Source organism: Martes martes (genome assembly GCF_963455335.1).
Source record: "Martes martes genome assembly, chromosome: 2".
Taxonomy (NCBI): domain Eukaryota; kingdom Metazoa; phylum Chordata; class Mammalia; order Carnivora; family Mustelidae; genus Martes; species Martes martes.
Genome location: NC_137889.1, coordinates 31,871,195 through 31,896,496, shown reverse-complemented (window position 1 = coordinate 31,896,496; position 25,302 = coordinate 31,871,195). Strand labels below are relative to the sequence as shown.

The following is a 25,302-nucleotide window of genomic DNA, read 5'->3' as shown; positions in this document are numbered from 1 at the left end:
CTCTATTTTACGGGTGGTTATGTGAAAGATGACCCGAGGTGGCGGGGGTGGGGTGGGGGTGCGGGGGGGAGCTGATGTACCTTTTAGTCCCCCACAGTTAACTAAAAACAAAAAGGCATTACAGAAAGTGGCAGTGGCTCCCCAAAAGGACCCTACAGACAGCGGGCAGGATTTGGGGATCATGGCAAAAGATTACCCGGAGAAGCTGATTACGGTAGCAGCCGGGTGTTTCTGTTTTCATGAGGTCTGCCTACAAAACAAAGGCATTTGCTAAGTGAATCAGGATGGTGTGTGCTGTGCTTCACAGGCACGTGAAAATCCATGCTGTCTCAGCAGGACTGGGATGGAGTTCTTGATTCATGCCCATGGAGCATTACTGCTGAATTACAGAACCGTGGCTTTATGTGGAGGCCTCGCAGACTGCTTTTACTTCTGCATAATTCAAGGTATAAAGACTGTTTATTGCCGCTAAACTGTGAAAAAAGGCACAGGACAGAGAAATGGCTCTCCGCCTTCATTAGGTTAATTTAGAAATCATACATTTCCTTTCCTTTTGTGTTTTCCTTTAAATTTTTTTTACTACTGATTGACTGATTGCTAGCCTTCTGATTTTCCCTCCAAACCGCCTTCCCTCTTGATCCATTTGCTTCTTCTCCCAATTTGAGAAACCTCAAACACAATATGCAAATTTTATATTTCTGAAAGGATAAAGGATGTAATTTCCTGTCAAGGAAAAAAAAATGAAGAGGAGGATAAAGAGATACTCTGTTAGTGGGGTTTCTACACCCATCAAAGCCCGCGCAAAGTTGTCACTGGCACTGAGCCACTTGGCAAAACCATCTCTAGAACTCGAACACAATGCAGATTCCAATGCCGTCCAGCGATGGGGGTTCCCCGCAACTGGGGAGTGATAAGGCTCAGACCTGTCATCCCAGACATGCGCTACAACATGGAGGAAAAGCAATAATAGGCTTGCGAGTGGGCACACGCATATGTATTTACAAATGCCATTATCTTACCTTAATACTTTTAGCTATAATATGCATGAAATGAGATGGTGGTCTGGTTAATGCCAGGCATGGATCTTACCCAGCGTGCAATGTCCGACACAGAGAGAAGCTTCCTCAGATGGATTTAAAGAGAACAGGCTCAGAAGCCAGGTTACCTGGGTTCAATTATTGGGTCAGTCATTTAGCAACTGTGTCCTCCAGTAAGGTGTTTAAGGCTGTCCGAGCCTCAGTTTCTTTATTTATAAAACTGGCAGATTATCAGCATCTACCTCAGAGAGCTGTCGGGAGGGTCCAGGGAACTGTGTCTGGCATTGAGTGTATATGCAATAAATGTTAGCTATGTAGTAGTTTCCGCACCAATTTATATCAGAATAAATGACTCTGTAAATAGAGTCATTGCATAATGAACTCTCAGGGAAATTAAGTGAATTTGCAAGTGAATCAAAACAGGTATAATGCCGAGAAGTGAATTTAACCAAGGAGGTGACAGACCTGTACTCTGATAACTATGACATTAATCAAAGAAACTGAACATGACACACGTAAGTGGAAAAATAATCATGCTCATGGATTGAGAAGAATTAATATGGTTAAAATGCCCATGCTACTCAAAGCAATCTACAGATTCAATGCAATCCCTATTGAAATACCGATAGCATTTTTCGCAGAAGTAGAGTAGATAATCCTAAAGTTGGTATGGAACTCCAAAAGACTTCAAATAGCCAAAGCTATCTCAAGAAAGAAAAACGAAGCTGGAGGTATTACACACTTCCAGATTTCAAACTATACTACAAAGCTATAGTGATCAAAACTAGCACAAAAACAGAAACAAAGAGCAATGGAATAAAATAGAGTGTCCGAAAATAAATCCAAGCTTACATGATCAATGTTCATCAAAGGAGGCAAGAATATACAATAGGAAAAAGTCTCTTCAGTAAGTGGTATTGGGAGAATTGGACCACCACATGCAAAAGAATGGAATTGGACCATTTTCATGTACCATATACAAAAACAAACTCAAAATGGATTAAAGACTAGAATTTAAAACTGGAAACCATAAAACTCCTAGATAAAGCATAGGCAGTAAGCTCCTGGGCATTGGTCTAAGCAGTACTTTTTTGGATCTGTCTCCTCAAGCCAAGGCAAAAATAAACAAATGGGATTACATCAAACTAAAAGGCTTTTGCACAGCAGAGGAAACTATGAACATAGTGGAAAGGCAACCTGCTAGATGGGAGAACATGTTTGCAAATAATATAACTGATAAAGGGTTAATATCCAAAATATAAAGAGAACTCACACAATTCAACATCAAACAACAACAACAACAAAAACAACAAAAAAACAAAATGAAAGCAATCCAATTATATATTGATAAGAGGACTGGAGTAAGCATTTCTCCAAAGGAGATGCAGACGGCCAGCACCCACATGAAAAGACACTACACACCACGCACTATCAGGAAGATGCCAATCAAAACCACAATGACGTATCACTTCATCCCTCTTAGAATGGGTATTATTTAAAGGACAAGAAATAACGAGTCTTGAAGATGTGGAAAAACCCCCACATACTGTTGGTAGGAATGCGGAATGGTGCAGCAACTAGGAAGAACTGTGTGGAGGTTAGCACTCAAAAAACTAAAAATAGAACTATTATTTGACCAAACAGTTCCACTTCTGGGTATTTATCCAAAGGAAAAAAAATTAAACTGAAAAGATATGTGTACCTCCTATGTTCATTGCAGCATTATTCACAATAGCCAAGATAAGGTGACAACCTAAGTGTCCAGTAGATAAATGGATAAAGATGTGGTATATGTATATATATACACACACATATATATGTATTATATAATATAATATTATATGTAACATATAATTATATATTATTTTATATAATTATATATAATAATTTTATAATTATAATATTTACAATATTATATAATTATATATAATAATCATATAGTATTATAATATTTATATATTTATATTATAATGTTTATATTATAATATAATTATTTATAATATTTATATCAATAATTATACCAATAATTATATAATATATATTATATATTTATATATTTATATTGTGTACTATTATAAATATATATAAATATAATAAAAATATAATATATAATATGTATGAAATATATGATATAATAATAATTATATCATATATATTTTACAAATCATATAATACATATATATTATATATATATATATATATATATATATATATATCCATCCAATGGAATATTGCTCAGTCATTTAAAAAAAAAGTAAGGGACGCCTGGGTGGCTCAGTGGGTTAAAGCCTCTGGCTTCGGCTCAGGTCATGATCCCAGGGTCCTGGGATCAAGCCCTACATCAGGCTCTCTGCTCAGCAGGGAGCCTGCTTCCTCCTCTCTCTCTCTCTGCCTGCCTCTGTGCTTACTTGTGATCTGTCAAATTAAAAAAAAAAAAAAATCTAAAAAAATAGTGAAATCTTGCCAATTGTGATAACATGGATCGACCCAGAAAGTATTATGCTACGCTAAATAAGTCAGATACAGAAAGACTAATACTGTATGATTTCATTTATACATGAAACCTAAAACCAAAAAAAAAAAAAAAAAATGAACAAAACAGAAATAGACTCATAGGTATAGAGAACAGTTTGGTGTTTCCCGGAGTGGATGCAGTGGAAGGATGGGCAAAATCGAGGAAGGAGATTAAAAGGTACAAACTTCCAGTTATAAAATAAATAAGGCACAAGGATACCTACTGCATAGGGAACATAGTTAATAATATATAACATCTTTGTATGCAGACAGATGGCAGCTAGATTTAGAGTAGAGATCACTTCCTAATGTATACAGATGTTGAATCACTATGTCACGTACCTGAAACCAAGATAATATTCTATGTCAACTACAGTTCAATAATAAATAAATATCAGAGATACTTCTATATTTGCCTACCTACAAATTGTGGCTTTAAGAATCCAATGAGTCAATATATGTGAAGATCTATGTAAATTTTAAAGTGATAGCTTAAATTTAAGAGCTTATTCTTGGGCACCTGCGTGGCTCAGTTGGTTAAGTGTCTGACTCTTGATTTTGGCTCAGGTCACAATTTCAGGGTTAGGAGATAGACCCACACATCGGCTCCTTGCTGAGTGTGGAGCTCACTTAAGGTTCTCTCTCTTCCTCTTCTTCTGCCCCTCCCACACCCCCCCAAAAGATTTTATTCCTATATGTACCACAGAGCCATTGTGTAAATATTTAACCATTAAGTCACAAACACTGGCCAGGTGTCTACTATGGTCCCAGGTGCATTTGTGTTATCTGCTAAGGGAGGTGGGAAAGGACAGTGAAAAGTTTAATTTGCATTTCCTATCTTGAAGAGAATTATCTTGAGGAGATAAGACAAAAGTTAAATGCAGAAAAATTTAAATACAGAGTCATGAAAAGTTAAATACAGAGGAACTGGGCTGGGAGAGAAAACAAAACCTTCAAAGCAATATGCTATAGAAGTCTTCAGAGGGAGGGAGAAGATGCTGCCCTTCCTTGAGCAGTCCACACCAATCAGATTAGGGGTCTCTAAGTAAGAGAGCTCAGTGTCAGCTGGGATGACAAGGTAGGGGTCAGAAACTGCCTGGGTTAAGATGGATCCTCCAAGAGCATGCGTGCTATAGATAGATGTCGAAAGTCATGGGTATTCCAGGCAAGGAGAAGTTGGGGAGACACAGAGATAGGACCATGAATAACAGAGTAGTGCTTGGTAAGAAAGAGATGGGGTGTGCGCAGCTAACCGAGGAGATGCAGAGAAAAGGAAAAAGGAAGGCAAGACCAGCAACTAGGCAACCTTTGCAAACTCATTGTGGGTCCCTGCCCTTGGCTTTGAGAAACGCAATTCTATCTTCCAGGGAAATACAGAACAAGAAGAAAAGACGAAAATAAATACAAATCAGGAACTTCAGATGTCTTCTCTCCTTTTCTTCCTCAGTGAAGAAACAGAGCCTCCCAGATAAGGATGTGGTAAAAGTCAGTACATTAATAAGATTTACTTAAGGACCAGTTTTAACCATGAGGGTATTTGGGCTGTAGACAGTCACCTCTTAAGTAACTTATATTAACTTCATTCTCCTGTCTCTCCTACTACAGCAATTTTTTTTTTTTTTGGCAGAAATGTTTTTAGAGAAGTAATTTACTGGCACTTAATTACTAGTATTTAACCAATTCAACATTCTCTTTTCTTAAGAGTCCATTAGGTTTCTATTACAATATTATACATTCTAATCAAATGTGGCTTTCTGCAAAGGTCCTCATTGTCAGTCTCCTCAAAGCCAAGTTTATCTGGACTATTAGACATTCTCTCTGCTTTGGCTGCACCAAATTAGATTAATTATTTATACCTGAGGTTCATTGCTTCAGAACTTGGGCACCTCACTTAACATTTCTCTAGTGAATTATTAAGAATCTTATTTTTAAAATAAAGTCCTCATTTCATAGTCTGTTTGACTGAGGTTAAACACAATAGTCTAGTGATTCTTGTATTAAACAGTTCAATGTCATAAGATTCTCTCCTGGGTTTTATGCCAATGAACACATTTGAAACAAATGAACCTTTCATTAAGAACACCCTCACAGGGGATAAGGGCAAAGGGCTTCTGCCTCAAAAACTGGCTGGCATGAGTCTGGGCAGAATTATTAAAATGAGTCATTGAGAGGATGTGGATTTCACTGTTTATACATCAGGAATAATTAGAGATAATTATTTTGCAGATAAAGAAAAAAGATACATCCCATAACTTTCAGATAATGATTATTTTATAGATAAAGAAAAAAGATATTAATGTCCCATAACTTTAGCTTATAGTGACTTGCTTTATTCCAAAGGTCACTTGGAGGTGTGGTTCAAAGGCATCCTTAAAGACATGTTAGATGCACTATAATAGTCCGGTTCCTTGACTGCCAACAACAAACTCTGTTCTAGCTTGTGTATGCAGGAAAGGACTTGATTAAAAAAATATGAGTAGTATCCAAAGCCTCCAGGAAAGCCAAAGAGCCAGGCCAAGGTGCCAAGCAGCCAGGGAAAATGTTCAAACACACCGTAGGGGAGTCACTCGGCAATGTCCTGACAGTCCAAAAAGCATGACACTGTTCACCTCTCCTCCCGATCTGTTCAAGAACACCAGACTCTTGGGGGACTAACCACAAAGAAGAGTACACAATCCTCTTTTCTTTTTTGTCTTTTACCTTAAAAGGGAGATCCAAAAATATTCCACAAATGTAAGAAAACGTGTCAAATGGCCCAAATGTACCAAGATGAATAGAGGTTCTCAAAATTCCTTTGATTTCCACCTGGGCATCTGGAAAGGAAAGGCTCTCCTGCCCCCAGATACCTGCCCCCACCCCCCTCCGAAACCCCCACCAATAATTTGGCTTCTTATACTCGTAGGACTCTGACACACTTTATGAAACAGAAAATACATTCTTCCGTTCCACTCCCGGAACCTCCCCTTGTTATACAAGCATTCCCACCTAATCATCAGTCAATGACAAAACTGATCTGGTGCCCAGCAGAAAGAAGGGAACCTTCTTCTTACCCACACTGCGCTAAGGCCCCTGACCTTCTTGAATTTTCTAATTCCAGCACCATCCTGACTCCTTGGTGAGATACAAATAAGAACAGTGCCTGGCATGCAATGGCTCAAGGCTAGATTCTGCCAGTTGCTTAGCTTTGGGGCCTTAATTCTCAAAGACATTGAATTATTTTGAGTAGGCTGTTTACCTTGATGTGAGCAGAATTAGCCTTAGACACTAAGCCTTTATGGCAAGTTTTATTGTCCAAGGCAAATATAACCTGTTAAGATTTACAGGCTTTATTAACAGCAATAACCATTTTATAGCCAACATCAGTAAATCAGGGTTTATTGAGAACTCTACAATTTTAATCTGTGGAAAACCATTAAAATGTCGGATTTTCATTGGACATAATTTCTAACTTTTATGAAAGATAGATTTTCCATTTAATTGGGGAGTATAAAAAAGTGCAGTGTGGGATAATGAATTGTTTTGAAAAGAGCAAATTCGTTTTAGCTAAACAACAAGTGTCAAACACTAAAGTTGCTCTCTTTAGTTAGAACTGTCCCAAGGTTAAGGTTAAACGGAACCTCAAACAGGAGAGAGACAAATGTGTTCTAATACACCCAACTATAGGAGGAGCTCAGAGCGTTTAGAAAACCTTGAATTATCATCTGTTCACATTTTAGGTATTTTGCAAAGACTGTGTGACCTATTATTTCATCCAAGCCAGTGTGTAGATGCGTCTGGTGAGAATCTTCCAGTTCGTATGCTACTTTTTGTAAAGTGTTTTACTACTAATGATACCATACATTAGGCTCTTCAAGGGGGTAAGCGAGGTGAACAAACATGCGTGGTCACCAGCTTCTGTTAATAACCATTTATTTCCTCCATGTGATAGATTAAAAAAGAGAAGGAAGTGGAGAGCATGTCTTTGTCCTTGGATGAGCTTGAGAAGTAAGAACAGAGGGCTCAGGCAGGAGGCAGAGGTCATGGGCAGTGTGGGGTAAGGAGGGTAAGGAGGATGGTCTTAGCAGCTCTCTGATTTCTCTTGAGGCTAAAAATATGTCAGATATCTTAAGAGTCTCAGTTTTAATTTGGATCTTCAACCACAGCGGAGCCCTAGCATTTTCTCTGAGAACCAAAGTGTGCGATCTCTACTATGTCTTTAGTACTAAGAACTGTTTTGCATATTCTCAGGTTTTTTTCCTTCTTTGTGTCCTACCAATCCTACAAGGAAAAAATATGGTTCCTATTACTGGATGAGGAATCTGAGGTTCATGGTGGCTAGTAAATTGCTAGAGGTCACAGAACTGGGAAGTGATAGTCAGAGCCTGACCTTTCATGAAAATGAGATCTGTCATGGCCAATGCCAGACATAGGAAAAATGTAATGAGGGTAGAGATTACCCTAGGATCTCTCCCTTCTCCTTTTATATGCCCCCTTTTCTTCTCCTCCATGGTCTCCTCTCTGTATCTCTGGACATCCAGTACTTTCCTATCTCCTAGGATATAGGAAATATCAAACCCAAGCTCCTTGCCCCCCTGAGCTCCCAAAACCCCCATTTTTTTCATTACACTGTTCTTCGTTTCACCACAGGATTACCCATCCCAAACAAGAGAACATAATTTACACAAGGTTTAGGATTGGCATATTAGCTAGAAGAAAATTTAATCTGAAAAATCCATTTCTAAGGATTGAAAGCCCAGGACTATGGCAAACAGAAAGGTTACTGCTGGCTGAGGGGCTCTCAAGCTTCAAAAAGGCTTGAGGAAACTAGCTGAACCCACAGGCTCATGAAAAACCAACAAAAAATATTAGAGAAGAAAAAAAAAAAAAGACCTGAGCTTTAAGGTTAGATTGGCTTCTTGAGATCTGAGAGCCTGGATAAGTTCCTATAAAAAGGACATGAAAACCCCTATATTTTTCTGGCATCTCTTTGGCAAATCAAATGAAATAATACAGAGAAGGTACTGAATACAGTGCCCAGCACATGGGGATATTCTATACATGATAGCCCCTCCTATGCTTCTCCGAACCACTTTGTGTGCTCATATAGGGGAGTTGGTTGCCTAGGAAGTTCTACCTCACAGAGAGAAGGTACTTGTACAAGTCTTCAAAGTGCCAAGGAGGAGACCTCACATGTCACTGCAGGACAAGACCAGCTGAAAGCACCAGGGGTCCTGCCAGGATCCAGGGATGACCCCGCAGCACCACAGCAGGTGGGCATAAAGGGAACCACATGGTGGAAAGGGAAGAATGTCCCCACTCAAGGAAGATAATGGGCGGTATTTTATTGTGACAATATTGACGTAAGTGATCGATTTCCAAACAGAGTTCCCAGTCACTTCCATCCTGGAGAATCATGAACTACAGGTAGTCACGTGACTGCGAGGTCAGAATGCAGAGTGGAGCACCGCTGGAGATCTGAAGACCGTGTGACGGGCAGGGGCAGACATCTCCACCCAGGGAGACCCACTTAGAAGGGTATGCACGTTCTCCCATTCCTTCCCTGTCCTTGTCCTTCTCTCGCTCAACTTTCTTCTCTCATTCTTCCCTCCCTTCAGCAAAAACACAGATGTTGGTGGTAATAATGCCCATGTAAGCTACTGTACACTAAAAGGGCTGTAAATATCAGTGTGCAGATATAGGTAGTATCCAACTCATAAATTCCTGGGTAACCCAAGTGTTTGGAATTGGGATGCTTTCTCGCATTATGATGATGCTATCAATGCTCGTCAGGGCCCCACCATAGCTCATTAACCCACCATGTAGCTGAAACACTCTCCATATCCATCCTACAAGACAGAGTGTACAAAACACAGCTTTCCTCTCACTCTCAGCTCAGAATTTCTGTTTTAAACCATCCTGCAGCCCTGGATGCCCCTTGGAATGGCGCTCTATTTCACATCAGCCTGCCTGGCTCTGAAATTTATTCCTAATAACATACACGTGGTTAAAATAAAAGGGTCATATGATGTCAAAGGCAGAATGGGAAGTGCACTGACTTAAACAGCCCTCCCCCTGCCCCGCCCCCTGATTTCATGTCCACATGGACATCTGCACGTCGGGATTTTCAGGGGTGGGTTGAGCAGACTGCTGATGCCCAGGTCAGACTCCCAGGGACACTGGAGGGTCCTGAAGGGGAGGGACACATTCACCTGTGCGCTCAACGCCCTGTTGCCCCCCACCCCACTCTGGAAGCCAGAGCACGCTCTGTAAGGAACAAGAAGGGAGCACAAGAAGATCAAAAATCTTTCTGTTTCACATTAAATAAAAATCTAAAAATAAGCATTTTCCTTTCTAATCACTTTCTATCATGCATGGAAGGTTCACTTTAATTTTCAAGTCCGTTTACTTCATTTCTGTGAACTACTTGAGCTTTGAATAGTGTCCACCCAGCATGCTTTCTGTCTAAACATGCAAGTGTGTGTGTGTTTTTCCGTTTCCCTTTCTCTATTCTTTTGTCCTTCCAATTACAAAATCCCACAGCAATTTTCGTGAAAAATGGGAAGCAAAGGCTCCTTTTCTTCTTTTTCTTTCTTTTTTTAAAATCTCTCTTTCTCAGTGAATAAGCCAACCATGGCTTTAAGAATGGTTCCCCAGCTTCCCACAACTGGGCTATCTATTGCTCAACCCAGGCCTCCATTTGAAAAATTATCCTTTCTAGGAAGGGTTCCTCGTCCTTCCTCGCTTGTCCGCGCCCTCGATACCGCCTTCACGATATTACTCCTCTATCAGGACATCTTTTAAGAGAGACTGAAAGACTTAGGAAGGCTTCCTTATGACCACAATATGTCATCACTGACAATTAAATGGTAGACGTTCTAGAAAACATGGTAGCATGTTTTCTAGAAGGCATGGGAGACGTTCCGGAAAACACACAGGGAGCAAAAACCAGAGTGACTCTGGACTCTAGACTCCCACTGCGAAGGAGACCTGTGGCTCCATCCGCCTTTTATATCCGCCATGACGGCACAGGGCCTGCAGCGCAACAACTGTCCGAGGAACATTTGTTCCGTAAGTAAAGAAAGACTAAGTACAAACATCGGTGAGACTTGGCAGTAGGGGCTGATCTCCTTCCCTGTGCCCTTTCTCATGTGGCTCTGCCTGTTAGAGCTCAGGATGATCAGGACCCCATGTGTGTATCACACCATCCAAGGTGACTGAGGACATAAAAGATGCCACCTGTGTCATCTGAGGTCACCAGAATCAAGAACACAGACTAAATCCTACTCAGGCTACCTTGCAAGAGCTTTCTGTCAACCACAGAGCAGATAAGAGACAATTTCTTCTTCCAGCTAATTTCCTTCACAGTTTCTTCACCGCCTTTAGTAAATGGGTCTGGACAGCAAGAATGCCACACACAGGCTCTTCTGCTTCACTTAAGACCACCCAGGACGTCACTCTCCCTCCAGGGACCAGTTCTGGTCCTGCGAGTCACTTACCTCAGCCGCAGGGACTCCCTCGGGCGGTCGGCAATGCAGCACAATCATGCCTTCAATGGGAACCTCCCTTCCCTGTGGATCTTGTTCAAAGTTTTTCCGTAAATCTGAAGAGGAAAAAAAAAAAAAAGTATGAGGTCCGTGACAATTTGCTCTAGGGCCAGTATTATTCATATTTGTTCCAAGTACAATAAAATAGTGAGCTTAACGTCAAAAACTAGATATAGACAGAAAAGTCTGGGTTTCAGGAATTCCTGAAGAAGAAAATCGTTTTCCCAAATACTCGCAAGCACATCTGAAATAAACCTTAACGGAACTTCCTAATGCTGTACACGGACGTGAAGGAGAAAAGATTTAGTGGGGGAGCAGAACGAAAACAAACAAACAAAAAACAACTCATCATTCCCCGAGTCTCTGCCAGCGTAATCTGCTTAGCAGCTGATGAAACACTTGGCCTAATAAATTGCTATTCCCAGCTATTATGCAGTGGAGATGCACGTGATTTTTTTTTTTTTTATTATTATTAACTGAAGAATGCCTCCTTAATCTGTAACCTCTGCCTTTCTCTTAACCCTCTAGGGGGCTCCAGAAGATGGTAATAGAGTGAGATTATCTATTAGTCTTTTATGCGTAACCAGGGAGAATGGGGCAACGTCCAACCACAACAAAATCTATAACCCATCCAACCAAACATATAATTAAAAAATACAACGCCCTCCAGTCAAACGGCGTTGCTGGGTATCCGTGTAGTGCCCTTCATGGAAGGCTCGAGGCACTTTGCAAACAAGCTGCACTATTAACCTTTTACACATGGAAGGGTGATGCTCGAGAGGTTAATTGGCTTGCCAGTGGTCACAGAGAACATCGATGCCAGTGAGGGGGAAACAGTCACTGAGCTTCCGGATAGCCAGTCTCTGTCCGCTAACCAGCCAAACTTTCCCATGAAAAAGGACACGGAGAGAGTTGAGAGAGGAAGCTCTTTGCTTTGTGTGGCTTTCCACGTGAGCCTGTGCTTCAAGAACCAAAGTGGGAGTTGGCCTCTGCTTTTGCTCTGAGGTGTCACAACCACCCTTTGATAATTTTACACCTCAGGCTTAACGCTTGCTGTCACTCGAAATTGTGGGGTGGTAGAGCTGGAGCGAAGACAGCTTTACGAGTCTTTCTCGATGTAAATGATTCCCCCTCCCTCCCAGACAATGTCTTTTTCTTCAATTGAGTATCTCAAATTACAGGCTGTGGATTTATTGATTTAATTTTCTTTAGTGCTTACAATAACATGAAATATGTTCCCTGTAAAGAGCAGAGCTCCAGAATCAGTTACATTTTTACAAATTGTATAAATACATTAAACTTGCTTTTAGCAAGTCAGAAACACTGGATGAATATCAAGCAGAGTAATCCATGTATCCACTTTCTTCTGAATTCTGCTCTTAATGTTTTCCCTCCCAGAGGCAACCGATGTCTTTTGTCAGTAGTGCTCTGCATTCAGAGATCTTCATGAGTATATATGAGGCAAAAGATCTGAACAGGGCTTGCATGGCAGGAAGGGGGCAGGATCCTTCTTCTCCCTTCTCTGCTGTTCCCCGAATCCTAAAGCTAACTTCCCTCTATTCGAGATTCGTAAACTGCCATAGCCCTTACGATTTGGAATTTCTGACTCCAAGCGGGATGAGGGTCACCTGACTTATGATAAAAGTGAGTGAGGAACTGTGGGTAGAGACCACAATGAAAAATCTCCCACTGCCTGGACCCTTGGACCACCAAGTCTCCTTTGCTCTCCCAACAAGGAAGCTGTGAGCCAAAAATCCCTCCTCCATCGCGTTCATTTATTCATCAGGACCGCATTGAAATCAGCCTAGTATACAGTGTGAGTGTGACTCTAACACGAGTTTTGCTAACACTCACTTTGCTAATGGAAAAGGCTGAGTTTGGGTGGCTATTTTTGTTTGGTTTGTTTGCCACTTTGTTTTCCTTGATTGCTTTGTTTTCTAAATGAAGCCTCACTCCATGCTGCTACAGATCGGGTTGCAGCTTTGACAACACCAAATAATGTGTATTCAACCCGATGAAGCACAGAAAACGGATGGTAGGAATTTCTATTCCATCTTCCACTCCCATTGCCTTTCTTTGCTCAGAAGAAATGGGCAAGGTAGCAGAATGCATAGTTTATGGTTAGCTCGGCACTCCACTATGTTAATATAGAGGAAGATGAAAAGAAAATGAGAGCGAAATCCTTTTCCCTCCCCATTCCCAACTGCTCAACAAAATAGATAAATATGTATATTAAAAAAGGAAACCCGGTATCCACCCTGGGATGTAGGCAAGGGTACTTGAAAAGAAATTTTGAGAAAGTTCTAACAGATCTCAGCCAGCCAGGACCACATTAAAGAAGGGACCTACCCAACCTCTTGCTCTTCCCCACCGAAAATGGAAATCACTGGAAATGTTCCAACAAGAAGCATCTAACACTCCTCAGTGTGGAGATACAAAGATTAAAGATTAATCAGCAACAGACTACGGGATCAGGGTAAAAATGTGGTGTCATGTATCAGGATTCTAACAGGCAGCCAACCACGAACACCATCACACCAAGGGAGAACACATGTATCACCGAGTCCTGGCCTATACCAGAGCCTGGTGGAGGGAGCTCTGGCATTAGTGATTCCCAAGAAGGGCAAACAGACCAGAAAAATTCCAGCTAGCTACTAAATATATCAAAAACCATGGAAATAAACTCTTAGACACAGATGTACATGCTTCCAGCTCTACCTCTGATTCTCGCCACAGGTCATCCAACCTAATTAAGTCTCTGAATTGGCAAAACCAAGTACTTTTATCATCTATGTTAGTTCCAAGGCTTGAAAAATTCAGATAGGAACCTATGCAACTTCTCACAGTATGGAAACCATCCCCCGCCATATAAAAAGAATTCTACAAATAAAGGAGGCAAACCATAGAACTAAGATTGAGTAGCTTCCTCTAAGACAAGAAACAAGAGGCATTTTTGGATAACTTCTAATTTAAGCTCTTTAAAGTCAAAAGGAAATAGCAACTGAGAATCTAGAGTAGGGAGTTATAAATAGGATAACATCTGAGATCAAGAAAACTGCCACTATGCAGGGGGAAGAAAAAAACAACATAAGTGCTGAGTTGGAAATATACATATCATGAAGACTGTAAACAGCATTCTGAATACTGCAGAAAATCAAACTAGGGAGGATCCAGGCAGGAAAATTAAAAAGGCAAAGGGGGACAAGGGGCCAAAAGGAAGAGTTTGGGGTACTGGAGCTGCACAGCGCTGGGTACTGGTGCTAGCACCTAAGGAACTTGGAAGAGGGATCCAAGTCAAGACCCTGACTTCTGAAGAAAGATTGCCCATCACCTTGGTGCTGACACTTCCGTGGGGTCAGATAAAGCTGGCTCCGGAAGTACTGGGGGGAGATGGTAAGCTGGAAACAAGAAGCAACTGCCACTTCCAGGTTCCAGGATGAAGAAATTCTCCCAGGGGTGGGGGGTGGTGGCTAGTGATACTGACCTAGGCAGAAAATTAACAAGCAGCAACCTTTCTCCCTCTTCCACTGTTCAGTCCCCTCTGGCACCTCCTGCTGGTGAAACCTTATAGGGAGCCAGGATCTAGCAAAGAAGTCCCCAGCCCCAGCTTTACAAACTGTAAAGCAGTGATTTTAGAGGCGAGAGATAAAAGCTTTGTAACCAACAAAATCCAGTTTAAGAAACTTCCTCTAGCAGAGCTTTTGTAACTGTTTACCCCTATCTGCTTTCCTCACTAAATCATCAGTTCTCGGAAGGGGGCCTTTATTTCTGGGACGGTCACCCACAGGTTCCCAGTGCCTACTAAGCATCTGATACACAGCACGTCCTTGATAAATATACGTTGAATGAATGAGTGAAAGGGAAATGATAAAATTATTATAAATTTACCAGAAAATAAAATAAATAACATTGAGATAGAGAAATACAATATTAAATATAATAGGAATTTTAGAAGGAAACAACAAGCTGAAAGAAAAGAAACAATCATCCATTTAATAATGATAATAGTTCTTCTCTGAGCTGTAAAAAGACTTGAATTTGCAAAAGAGCTCACTGGATACAAGGTAAAATTGTCTTAAAAAGAAAAAAAAGAAAGATCCTAAATATGTCATAGTTGAAATTTTGAATTTTAACAAAATTGAGAAAAAAATATAGTAATTTTATAAGTATCTTAGGAGTAAATAAACAGATATAATTAACAATATCATGGACCTGAAGAATTCATATTGTTAAAATTTCTATACTATCCAAAACCATCAGTAGATTCAACGCAAACCATATAAAAACTCCAATGGCATTTTTCACTGAAATAGGAAAAAAAAAAATCCTGAAACTCACATGGAACCACAAAAGACCTTGAAAAGTCAAAGAAATCTTGAAACAAAAAAGAACAAAGCTAGAGGCACCATACTTTCTGATTTCAAATTACACTACAAAGCTACAGTAATCAAAACAATATAGTATCAGCACAGAAACAGACACACAGATCAATGAAATAGAATCGAGAGCCCAGAAATAAAACCTCAAGTATTACAGATAACTAATATTTAACATGGAAGCCAATTATACTAAATGAGGAAAGGAACTCTCTTCAATTACAGGCGGTGGGAAAATTGGAAACTGCATGTGAAAGAATTATACTGGACTCCTATCTTTTAACACTCACAAAAATTAACTCAAAATGGATTAAAGACTTGGGGTGCCTAGGTAGCTGTCAGTTAAGCGCCTGCCTTCATCTCAGGTCATGATCTCAGGGACTGAGCCACAAGACAGGCTTCCCTCTCAGCAGGAACTCTGCTTCTCCCTCTCCCTCTGCTGCTCCCCACCACTCATGCTTGAGCTCTCTCTCTCTCAAATAAATATAATCCCTAAAAAAGAAGAAGAAGAAGAAGAAGAAGAAGAAATGGATGAAAGACTTAAATGTATGACCTAAAACCATCAATGACTAGAAGAAAACCTAGGAGGAAAAAACTTCTTGACCTCGGGCCTTGACAACAACTTTTGGGGACAACAAAAACACAAGCAACAAAAGCAAAAATAACCACTCAGTACTGGATTAAATTTAAACGTTTTTGTGCAGCAAACTAAATGATCAACAAGGTAGAAAAGCGACTTACAGAATGGTAGAAAATATCTGCAAACCATATGTCTGATAAGGGGCTGATCTCCAAAATACACAAAGAATTCACTCAACTCAACAGCAAAATAAACAATCCATTTAAAAAGAGGGCAAAGGACTCAGATAAACATTTTTCCAAAGAAGACATACAAATGGCCAACAGGTGTGTGAAAAGATGCTCAACATCATTAATCATTAGATAAATGCAAATCAAATCCACGGTGAGATATCACCTCACTCCTGTTAGCATTGCTGTCACCAAAAAGATAAGAGATAAAGGTTGACTAGAATTTGGAGAAAAAGGAACCCTTGCATACTGTTGGTGGGAATGTAAATTGACACAGCCCCTGTGGAAAACAGTACGGATGTTCCTCCAAAACTTAAACACAGAACTACCATAGGATGTAGCAATGACATTCCTAGATATATATATCCAAAGGAAATAAAAATCACTATCTCAAAAAGATGTTGACGCCCTATGCTCGTTGCAACATTATTGGAAAAACATGGAAACAATCTAAGTGTACATCAGCGGATGAATGGATAGAGTTTGTGTGTGTTATAGATATAATCATATATATATATATATATATATATATATATATGAACATATATATATTCATTCAGCCTTAAGAAAAGAACCAAATCCTGCCATTTGTGACAACACAGATGGACCTTAAGGGCATTATCCTAAGTGAAATAAGTCAAAGAAAGACAAATACTGTACGATTTGGAATACAAAAAAGCTGAACTCACAAACAAGGAGTAGATTAATGGTTGCCAAGGGCTGGGGAGTGAGGGAAATGCAAAATGGAGGTCAAAGTGTTACAACTTCTCGTTACAAGATGAGTAAATTCTGGGGACCTGACATGGTCCCCATGAATTCACCATTCAACATGGTGAATATAGTTCACAATGCTGTACCAGACACTTGAAAGTTACTGAGAGAGTAAATTTTAAGTATTCTTACTACCAAAAAAGGGAAAAAAAATGTAGCTATGTGAGGTGATGGATATATTAACTAACCTTATTGTGGTAATCATTCCACAATACAAACATGCATCAAATCATCACAAATCATAAGTTATACAATGAGATTGGTCAGATATAGCTCAATACAGCTACATAAGTTTTTTTTAAAAAAGTAACTGACAGGGATGCCTGGGTGGCTCAGTGGGTTAAAGCCTCTGCCTTCGGCTCAGGGCATGATCCCAGGGTCCTGGGTTCAAGCCCCAGGTTGGGCTCCCTGCTCAGCAGGAAGCCTGCTTCTCCCTCTCCCACTCCCCCTTCTTGTGTTCCCTCTCTGGCTGTGTCTCTCTCTGTCAAATGAATAAATAAAATCTTAAAAAAAAAAAAGTAACTGACAATGAAACAAAAATCAGGCTATGACTGAAACTTTTTCCTATATTAGCATATACCAGCGTATAATTAATCATATCTGTGTTTTTATTTTTGAGGACAAAAAGGCATGGGCACTAATTTTTTATTCCCAAACAAGTTATTACACGTGAGCAAACTAACAATTATATTGTCTCAGACACGACAGGGCCAAGAGAGATTGTAATCAGCCACATACCCTTCCTGGAAACATCACCTTCGTAGATGAGGCTCAAAGCAATGAATTAAATATTCGGAAGTTGTGGTTTCAAAAAACTTGGCAGTGGCCAAGAAAAACCACCTTAAAATGTTGACATCTAAAATTTTTTTTAACATAGCAAGGAATATTCATGTAATTATCCCAAAACTCTGGAAAGAGAAAGGCATAACACATCATAATCGCGCATGATAATTAAGGATAAGGATTTAAACTCCTAGGTCATTTCTTTCAGAACTCCAGCAGGGAAGACTGAACACTTTAGTGGAAGAAGGTGGGACTGGAGACTGAGTACCTGTTTGAATTCTGGGTCTGTCACTACTAGAACCTTGATTCCATAAATATCTTTAGCTCTCTCTGCCTTTGGCTCATCTGTAAAATGAAGACAATAATTTCTATTACCTATAGTTTTTGTGAGCATTAAATGTTAATAGTTGAACATCTTTTCAAGAGCAGGGTATATAATATGGGTTAGTCAAGGTCAGAGATATGACTAAATCCTATTATGAGGCCGTGATGATGAAGAGGGGTTGGCTTTTTCATAAATCAGATATACATATTAATTATAAAATTTAGAGCATTTTTCAAAGACACTCAAAGGAAAAGTGTAAGTTAGCAATAGTAAAATACCTACTGGGTCTTAAGATGGGGAAGATGCTTCTAAACAAAATGAAAGAAAGAATGCTTGAGGAAATGATTGGCAGATAATTGTTTTGGCAGATACTGTTAAAATTAAATTGTTTCACTCTCAAACATTACAAGCAGCATTACAGGCAGAGGTTTGATAGACTTAATACATAAAGGGCACTTTTAAAAGGAAGTGGGAAAAGATAAATACCCTAAAATAAAATGGCAAAGTGATACTTCAGCAAAATTTACAAAGAAGAGATACAAAGGGCTAATAAAGATAAATAGAAGAACCAACAGCACTAATTATAAAGAAATGTCCATTTAAAAAGCATCAATGGGTCTCTTTACTTTTCCAAACAGGCTTTCTTTTGTCCATTTCTTTGAGTACTAATCCCTAGAATTAGTGTGGAGTGGCGCCTGGGTGGCTCAGTCAGTTAAGCATCTGCGTTTGGCTCAGGTCATGATCCTAGGCTTTGGGGATAGAGCCCTGGGGTTGGGTTGGCTCCTGCTCGGGGTGGCATGGGGTCTGCTTCTCCCTCTGCTCCTAGCCCTGCTCCTGCTCTCTCTCTCTCTCAAATAAATAAGTAAAAGAAAGGGAAGGGAAGGGAAGGGAAGAGAAAGAAAGTATGGAAAATCAGATAGGCACTACTGCTAGAGGAAGTGAAAATGGGTCAACATGAAAAGCTAGCTATAAAATGTGTCAAAATTACTTTACAAGTTCATTTATATGTTCAATTTCTTTTTTTTTTAAGATTTTATCTATTTATTTATTTATTTATCAGAGAGAGCGAGAGCGAGAGAGAGAGAAAGCGAGCGAGCACACAAGCAGGCAGAGTGGCAGGCAGAGGTAGAGAGAGAAGCAGGCTCCCTGCCGAGCAAGGAGCCCGACTCGGGACTCAATCCCAGAACCCTGGGATCATGACCTGAGCCGAAGGCAGTGGCTCAACGGACTGAGCCACCCAGATGTCCCTTATATGTTCAACTTCTAATGAATAAATAAATACGTGGCATATCCATACCATGGGATGTTATTTGGTAATAAGAAGAAATAAAATATTGAAATACATATTGCAAGACAGATGAATCTTGAAAATAATATGCTCAGTGAATGAAGCCGGACACCAAAGACCACATATTGTATGATTCCGTTTGTATGAAATGTCCAGAATAGGCAAGTCCAGGGACTGAGAAAGACAAGTGATTGCCTAGCATTGCAGGCAGCTGGGGTGGGGGATGGGGAAATATCGCAGTTAATGGGTACAGTTTTATTTTTTGGTGTGATGTATGTTTCTAAAACAGACTCATGATGGTTGCACAGCTCTGAGAACACACTAAAAACTATTAAAATCTAGACTTTAAATAGATGCACTGGTGGCAAGGTATTGGGGGTTATAGCTTAATAAAGTTATTATTTAAAAGGGTTCATTTACATAATTCAAGAAATCCTTTTCTAAGAAAAGGATAACAGAGCTACCTAGAAAAATGTGGTATGGGAACATTGCTCAAATCATTACTTACAATGCTGAACTTTTGCTAATATTTTAAATATTCAATAATACAATACTGGCTAACGTCTTCTGGTGCATTCATATAAGGGAATACTATGCAGATGTTAAAAAGCTCAAAGATTATTGTAAATTGCAACTAAATGTTTGAAAAAATTGCTACACAAGATAAAATAGCATGGAGCGAATGGTCTCTTTTATGTATTTTTTAATATGTGAGACCTGGCCTCCTCAAAATGTAATAATTATGTTTTAATAGAATGCATCTACTTCCAAATAAAAGTAAGTACATCTACATACAAACTGGCTTTGGTAGGCATGCCTCCTAATTTGCCTTCAGGTTTTCAGTGTATGTGCAATAGCGTCCTCCATCCACTCACGTTGTGAACCATGGGCCAGACCCTTTTGTGCCAGGCAGGGAGGTGCTTTACTGAACTTGACACACACCAACTCAGCCCTCCCACAGCATATATGACGGCAGAGAGAAGAGACATGAAACAAGAAATTAAGATGCATATAAATGAATGAGGAGACAGAGATCTACCACAGTGGACCCTACATTAATCTAGTGATCCCAGGAAAGTTCCTTGAGAAAATTCTAGGTAAACAGAGGTAGAGCATCACCCAGCCTACATAATACACACTGTACCACTTTTACTGTTTCAATCAGGCATTTAATGGCCTTTTTTTTTTTTTTTTTTTTTTTTGCACAGATGCTCTCGTTTCTTTTTTGCAAGTCTCTGCAAAATGCCTGCCTAGCTACCCCTCTTCCCATAAGTTATCACATCACATAAGGACACTCTTTTATTAGACTGGGTCTTCTATTCATATATATTGAGAGGGTGGAATATAAATAGATTTCCACTTTCCGATCTCACTTACAATCATGCTCACACGGCCTCTGGAAAGAAGAGAAATAATAACTTTCACGTTATTTTGTATAAGAGAACTGAACCAAACTGCATCCATACACAGTAAGATTGAAGGTTTTAAATTTTTAAAATAGCAACTGGTGTGGGATTACTATATGTGTTATAGGAAAAGCCCTAAAGAGAAACAATTCAACATGTCAACAATCTGCTGCTGGATGAGTCTGGGTGTACCAATTCTCTTCTTCACTGGTTTCTGCATTTTCTAAAATTTCTGCAATGAACATGGATTATTTTTGTAGACGGAAAAAATACTGTCCAAAAAAAGTCACTCTTTCCTAGGACTTGTCAAGATTCTCTAAAGTAGATCAAAGTGAATTAGAAACCGGAGAAGAAGGACACTTTGTTTCATTTTATTGTAGCAAGTTTCACTCTTACCATGTTAATTAAAGGAAACAAGGAGGACTCTATTTTTCAACCTTTTGTCAATTCTAAAATATTCTTTTTAAATTTGACTCATAGGAATCTTTGCACGAGGTCAAAATTTTTCATTTGTTGTGTTCACTGACTTGCCTCTAGTACCTAGAAGGATATACAGTAGCCACTCAATAAGTGCTCGTTGAATGAATGAATGAGTTTCCATTTCATCTCCGTTGAATGATTATGAACATATACACAACTAGATCCCCAATAGTTATGATGACTAGAAAAAACAAACACACGAAGAGATAAATGTACTATAATAACGTTAAAGTAACACTTACTCATTTCCCACGAGTGTGCACGCGCACACGTGCACGTGCACACATGCGCTAACGATGCTAACAGGACCAGCACTGACCAACGTGGAGCGTTTCCCGTCTACTTCTGCTCCTTCTTCACCCCACCACCCAGTCCCGTTCCATGGCAGAATGCCAGCGAGGCGCAAAGTGACTGGAAACAAGGACAGCGGAAGGGAAGAGGGCAAGAGGATGAAGCCAGGTATTTGGCTAACCTATAAATCATCTCATCAGCACCAGGATCAGCCCGAGTCAGCAGCGCCTGCCAATAAGCAGTCCATCTGCGGCGAGGCCATGGGAAACAGCAGCCTCCCCTTCCTCACCCCATGCCCTACTTGGCCTTTTTCTCATTTTCCTTTCATGCTACTATGTTAGAAAAGTCATTGTAGCACAAGAAAATCAATAAAAATTCAATTCCGAATAATAGTTCTTTGCGGCTCAGCAACACCAGGGACTTATCGGCTCATTCAATGTTCTGGCAGTTAATGCAATGAAATAAAAATAATTTACTCATTCAAACCAAATCAGCCAGTGAAAAATCATAGTCATTTTTTTAATAGTCATAGTCATAGTCATTTGTTAAGATTGCAGGAGGATGGTACCATGTCCCATTAGCGTCCAACGACACTGGTATGCAAATCAGCTCTGAATCTCTCCCACCCATATTTTTCGGAAGAAACAACAAACCCCATTTGTCATACATAAAAGGAATTTGTAACTTAGCCAAATACAGATCATTTGTTGGGATAAAGGGGCTCGTTCAAATGCAGAACAGATGGATGCCAGCAAAATGAAAGTCAAGGCCCAGTGCCCCAACTTGGTTCTGCCTCAGTCCTCCAGCCTTTAGGTGGTTACGGCCTAAGACATCAGCTCCTAACTCCAGTTCCCTGAGGAAGCATATAAAAGGCTTCCTGTCAGGTCAATCCCCTCCTCTGTATGTGCTTTCCTTGCAGGCCTGGCTAAAGCTCTCTGCCTTGCTGAGATCTACGCAGTCTGCACATTTCTTGACCACCGAACCATAGTGATGCCAGACTGTTCCTATCTTTCATTTCATGTCTTCACTGTGGATCTTTTAGTTCTGATTTCACCGTGGGTCCTCAAAGGACAACTGGCCCCAAAATGTAATTCCACATCTATGGCTGTCTTTCCTAAGATCTGTGACTATTGTAGGCTTGCCTCCTGCCGAGTAAATCCTGCAGCAATAGTGAAGGAGGGACAACTTTGGCCATAGTTGAAGTGCATGGGCTTCTCTGTACTCCCCTTAACCCCACCCTGGTGCCAAGCCATGAGTGGGCTCTGTTTATGGGGACAAGAAGGCATTTGGCTGATAACAGGGGTCCTGTCGTTCAGGGACTCCTCAAGGCTGTTTTTCAGGGACACGGAATAAATCTGGGACTTTGCTAGATCCCCTGTGCTGAGCCATCCCTCTGCTGTTCAATGGCTGTTATCCATAAATCATTTTATAACCAGTCCTGTGTGTCACTACCACTTGCACACTAAGTAGCCTAGTATGTCAGGCACCAGTAGTGTTGCAAAAGCAGCATTCAGCAGTAGGGACACATTACGACGGGGAGAAACAGCTGCAGATTTATAAACCACTCGGAGCACTAATTTAATCTGCTCTCTATCAAGCTATTCCAAAGTCAATCCATTCCATTGCATTGGGCCTCTTTTGTCGACAGGATGCAAAACTTGGGAGTCCACCAAAAATTGAGCATTTATTGAAAATCAGAAGGACAAGAAGCTTCCTTTTGAGTCCGGGACTGATTGGAAACCAAGAAAGACCACAAACCAGGCTTGAAAGAGAGAGTAAGTGTCACAAATAAGCAGGTCCTAAAGAGGTTGTAATATGGCCAAGCAAGGTGATGAAGAGATCCAATGTGATTCTATGGGCTGGATGATTGCATAGTCCTCTTAGCACAGAGGTGGCCTTGGTCACTTGCGCCTGCTCTCATCAATGGCCTCTTGCTCTACCATCTTCATGGTCTCTGCTTCTCTGTTGCTTGCACTCATTCACGTCTTCTCCTGTCTCAGGGCCACCACAACCTGCTTCTTTGTTGCTGTCTGTCCTGTCCTTTTCTTTCTTTCTTTCTTTCTTTTTTTTTAAAGATTCTATTTATTCATTTGTCAGAGAGAGCACAAGCAGGCAGAGTGGCAGGCAGAGGCAGAGAGAGAAGCAGGCTCCCTGCTGGACAAGGAGCCCGATGTGGGACTCGATCTCAAGACCCCGGGATCATGACCTGAGCCGAAGGCAGCGGCTCAAGTGACTGAGCCGCCCAGGAGTCCCAGCTCTCTGTCCTTTTCTCTTGCCTTGGCCAACCACTGATTCTCTTTCAGGATCAAGTCATGCTCAGAAAAGCAAGAATCTAGAAGTACATGATCACGTGAAGCCTTCTCAAGAAGGCCTCTCGTACTGAATTTACTCCTATGCAGTCAATCTAGGCATACATTCTTGGTCCAATGGACATGCTAGCGGGCCTCAGAGGGACACAGCATGGCCACCTAGGCTTATCAACACTATCTCCCTCAACAAAGAAATACAGGCAGGACTCCATACAAGGGAACCATGCCTGTAGAAGGATTTCTGAGGTTTGCTTGGACTCTAAGCTCCATTAAAGGCACTTTCTGTGTATTGATTATATTGATTTGGCTCATGGAGGAGAGCTCAAGTTTGACCTAAATAGCAGATCTTCACAAGCTTCAAGAGGGAAAAGTTATTAGGTGAAAAATACAGAAATTCTTGGCTCCCTTATTTTTAAAGCATTCAATCAATTTTTTAAAAAAGCTAATAACTTGCATATTGTATCTTTATGTCATGTTCCACTAACGCTCTCAGGACAGTGCACCCCTAAGTTCCACATCCGATGAGTTTGAGAGCACGACTGTTCTCCTTGCTGTGCTAATGGGGACACAGAATCCGAGAAGCAGGGAGAAGGAGACACCGAACCAAAGCACTTTTGATGGAGGGAAAAAAAAAGTGCAGTCCCCAGAATCATTGACTAGACTGGGCTGCCCAGCTCTGAAGGAGTATAAAGAAAGGTCACACCGCTCCTCTTCCTACTGTCAGGATTCCCTCTCCCCAGTGTCCCTTAAGCCCCAGCCCTGCTCCCAGCTGCACTAGAGTTCCTACAGCTCATCATCCTGATGAATACTCGGATGCAAAACAGACTCTGTCGTTGATGAGACAGAGTTTTAAGAGCAACAAAGACATGTTGAATCATTCCTGACTTTCCCGGTGCCCTCACAGCCCTCCACAGAAGATTAGAAGGATATGAACTGGCAATGAGGTTCAAGAGATGACCTAAAAATAACCTGAAGTTTTCCAGACCCACTGTCTCATTAAAATTCAGTACTAGTGTTGCTGAGATGTGGGCGGGGGCAGAGCAGGGAATAAAAAGTAGAGGAGGAGAGTCCAAAAGAAAAAGCCACTCCAGCAGTAGGGAGTTTTTTTGTTGTTGTTTTTTGTTTTTTTGTTTTTTGTTTTTTTTTTTTTTTACCTGCCTTGTTAGCTTTCTGATTCTTCCCCCCACTCCAGGCCTCCCTGAGGCCAGGAAGGTCGATCAGCACAGGATGTGGCCAGTGTCTTGAGCATGTCAACCAACCATATATCACCAAACATCTAGCACCCCTGCTTCCTACTGGGCCCCATACGGCAATGGAGAGAAAGGAGGAAAAACTGCATTCTGCTTTACTTCGAATCGATCTTGCCAGAACAAGAAGGATCTAAGAGAT

The 25,302-nt window shown here is 40.5% G+C and overlaps 1 protein-coding gene across 1 annotated transcript in view; it reads right to left on the bottom strand.

The window, feature by feature from the left end:
* The window catches only part of UNC5D (unc-5 netrin receptor D), a gene marked incomplete at both ends in the record, with an annotated part of 232,276 nt that overhangs the window by 182,437 nt on the left and 24,537 nt on the right, over nucleotides 1–25,302 (bottom strand). Inside the window, one exon of the mRNA XM_080796286.1 lies at nucleotides 11,027–11,130. Within this exon, the coding sequence (XP_080652412.1) occupies nucleotides 11,027–11,130 (104 nt within the window). The remainder of the gene's footprint in view (nucleotides 1–11,026; nucleotides 11,131–25,302) is intronic.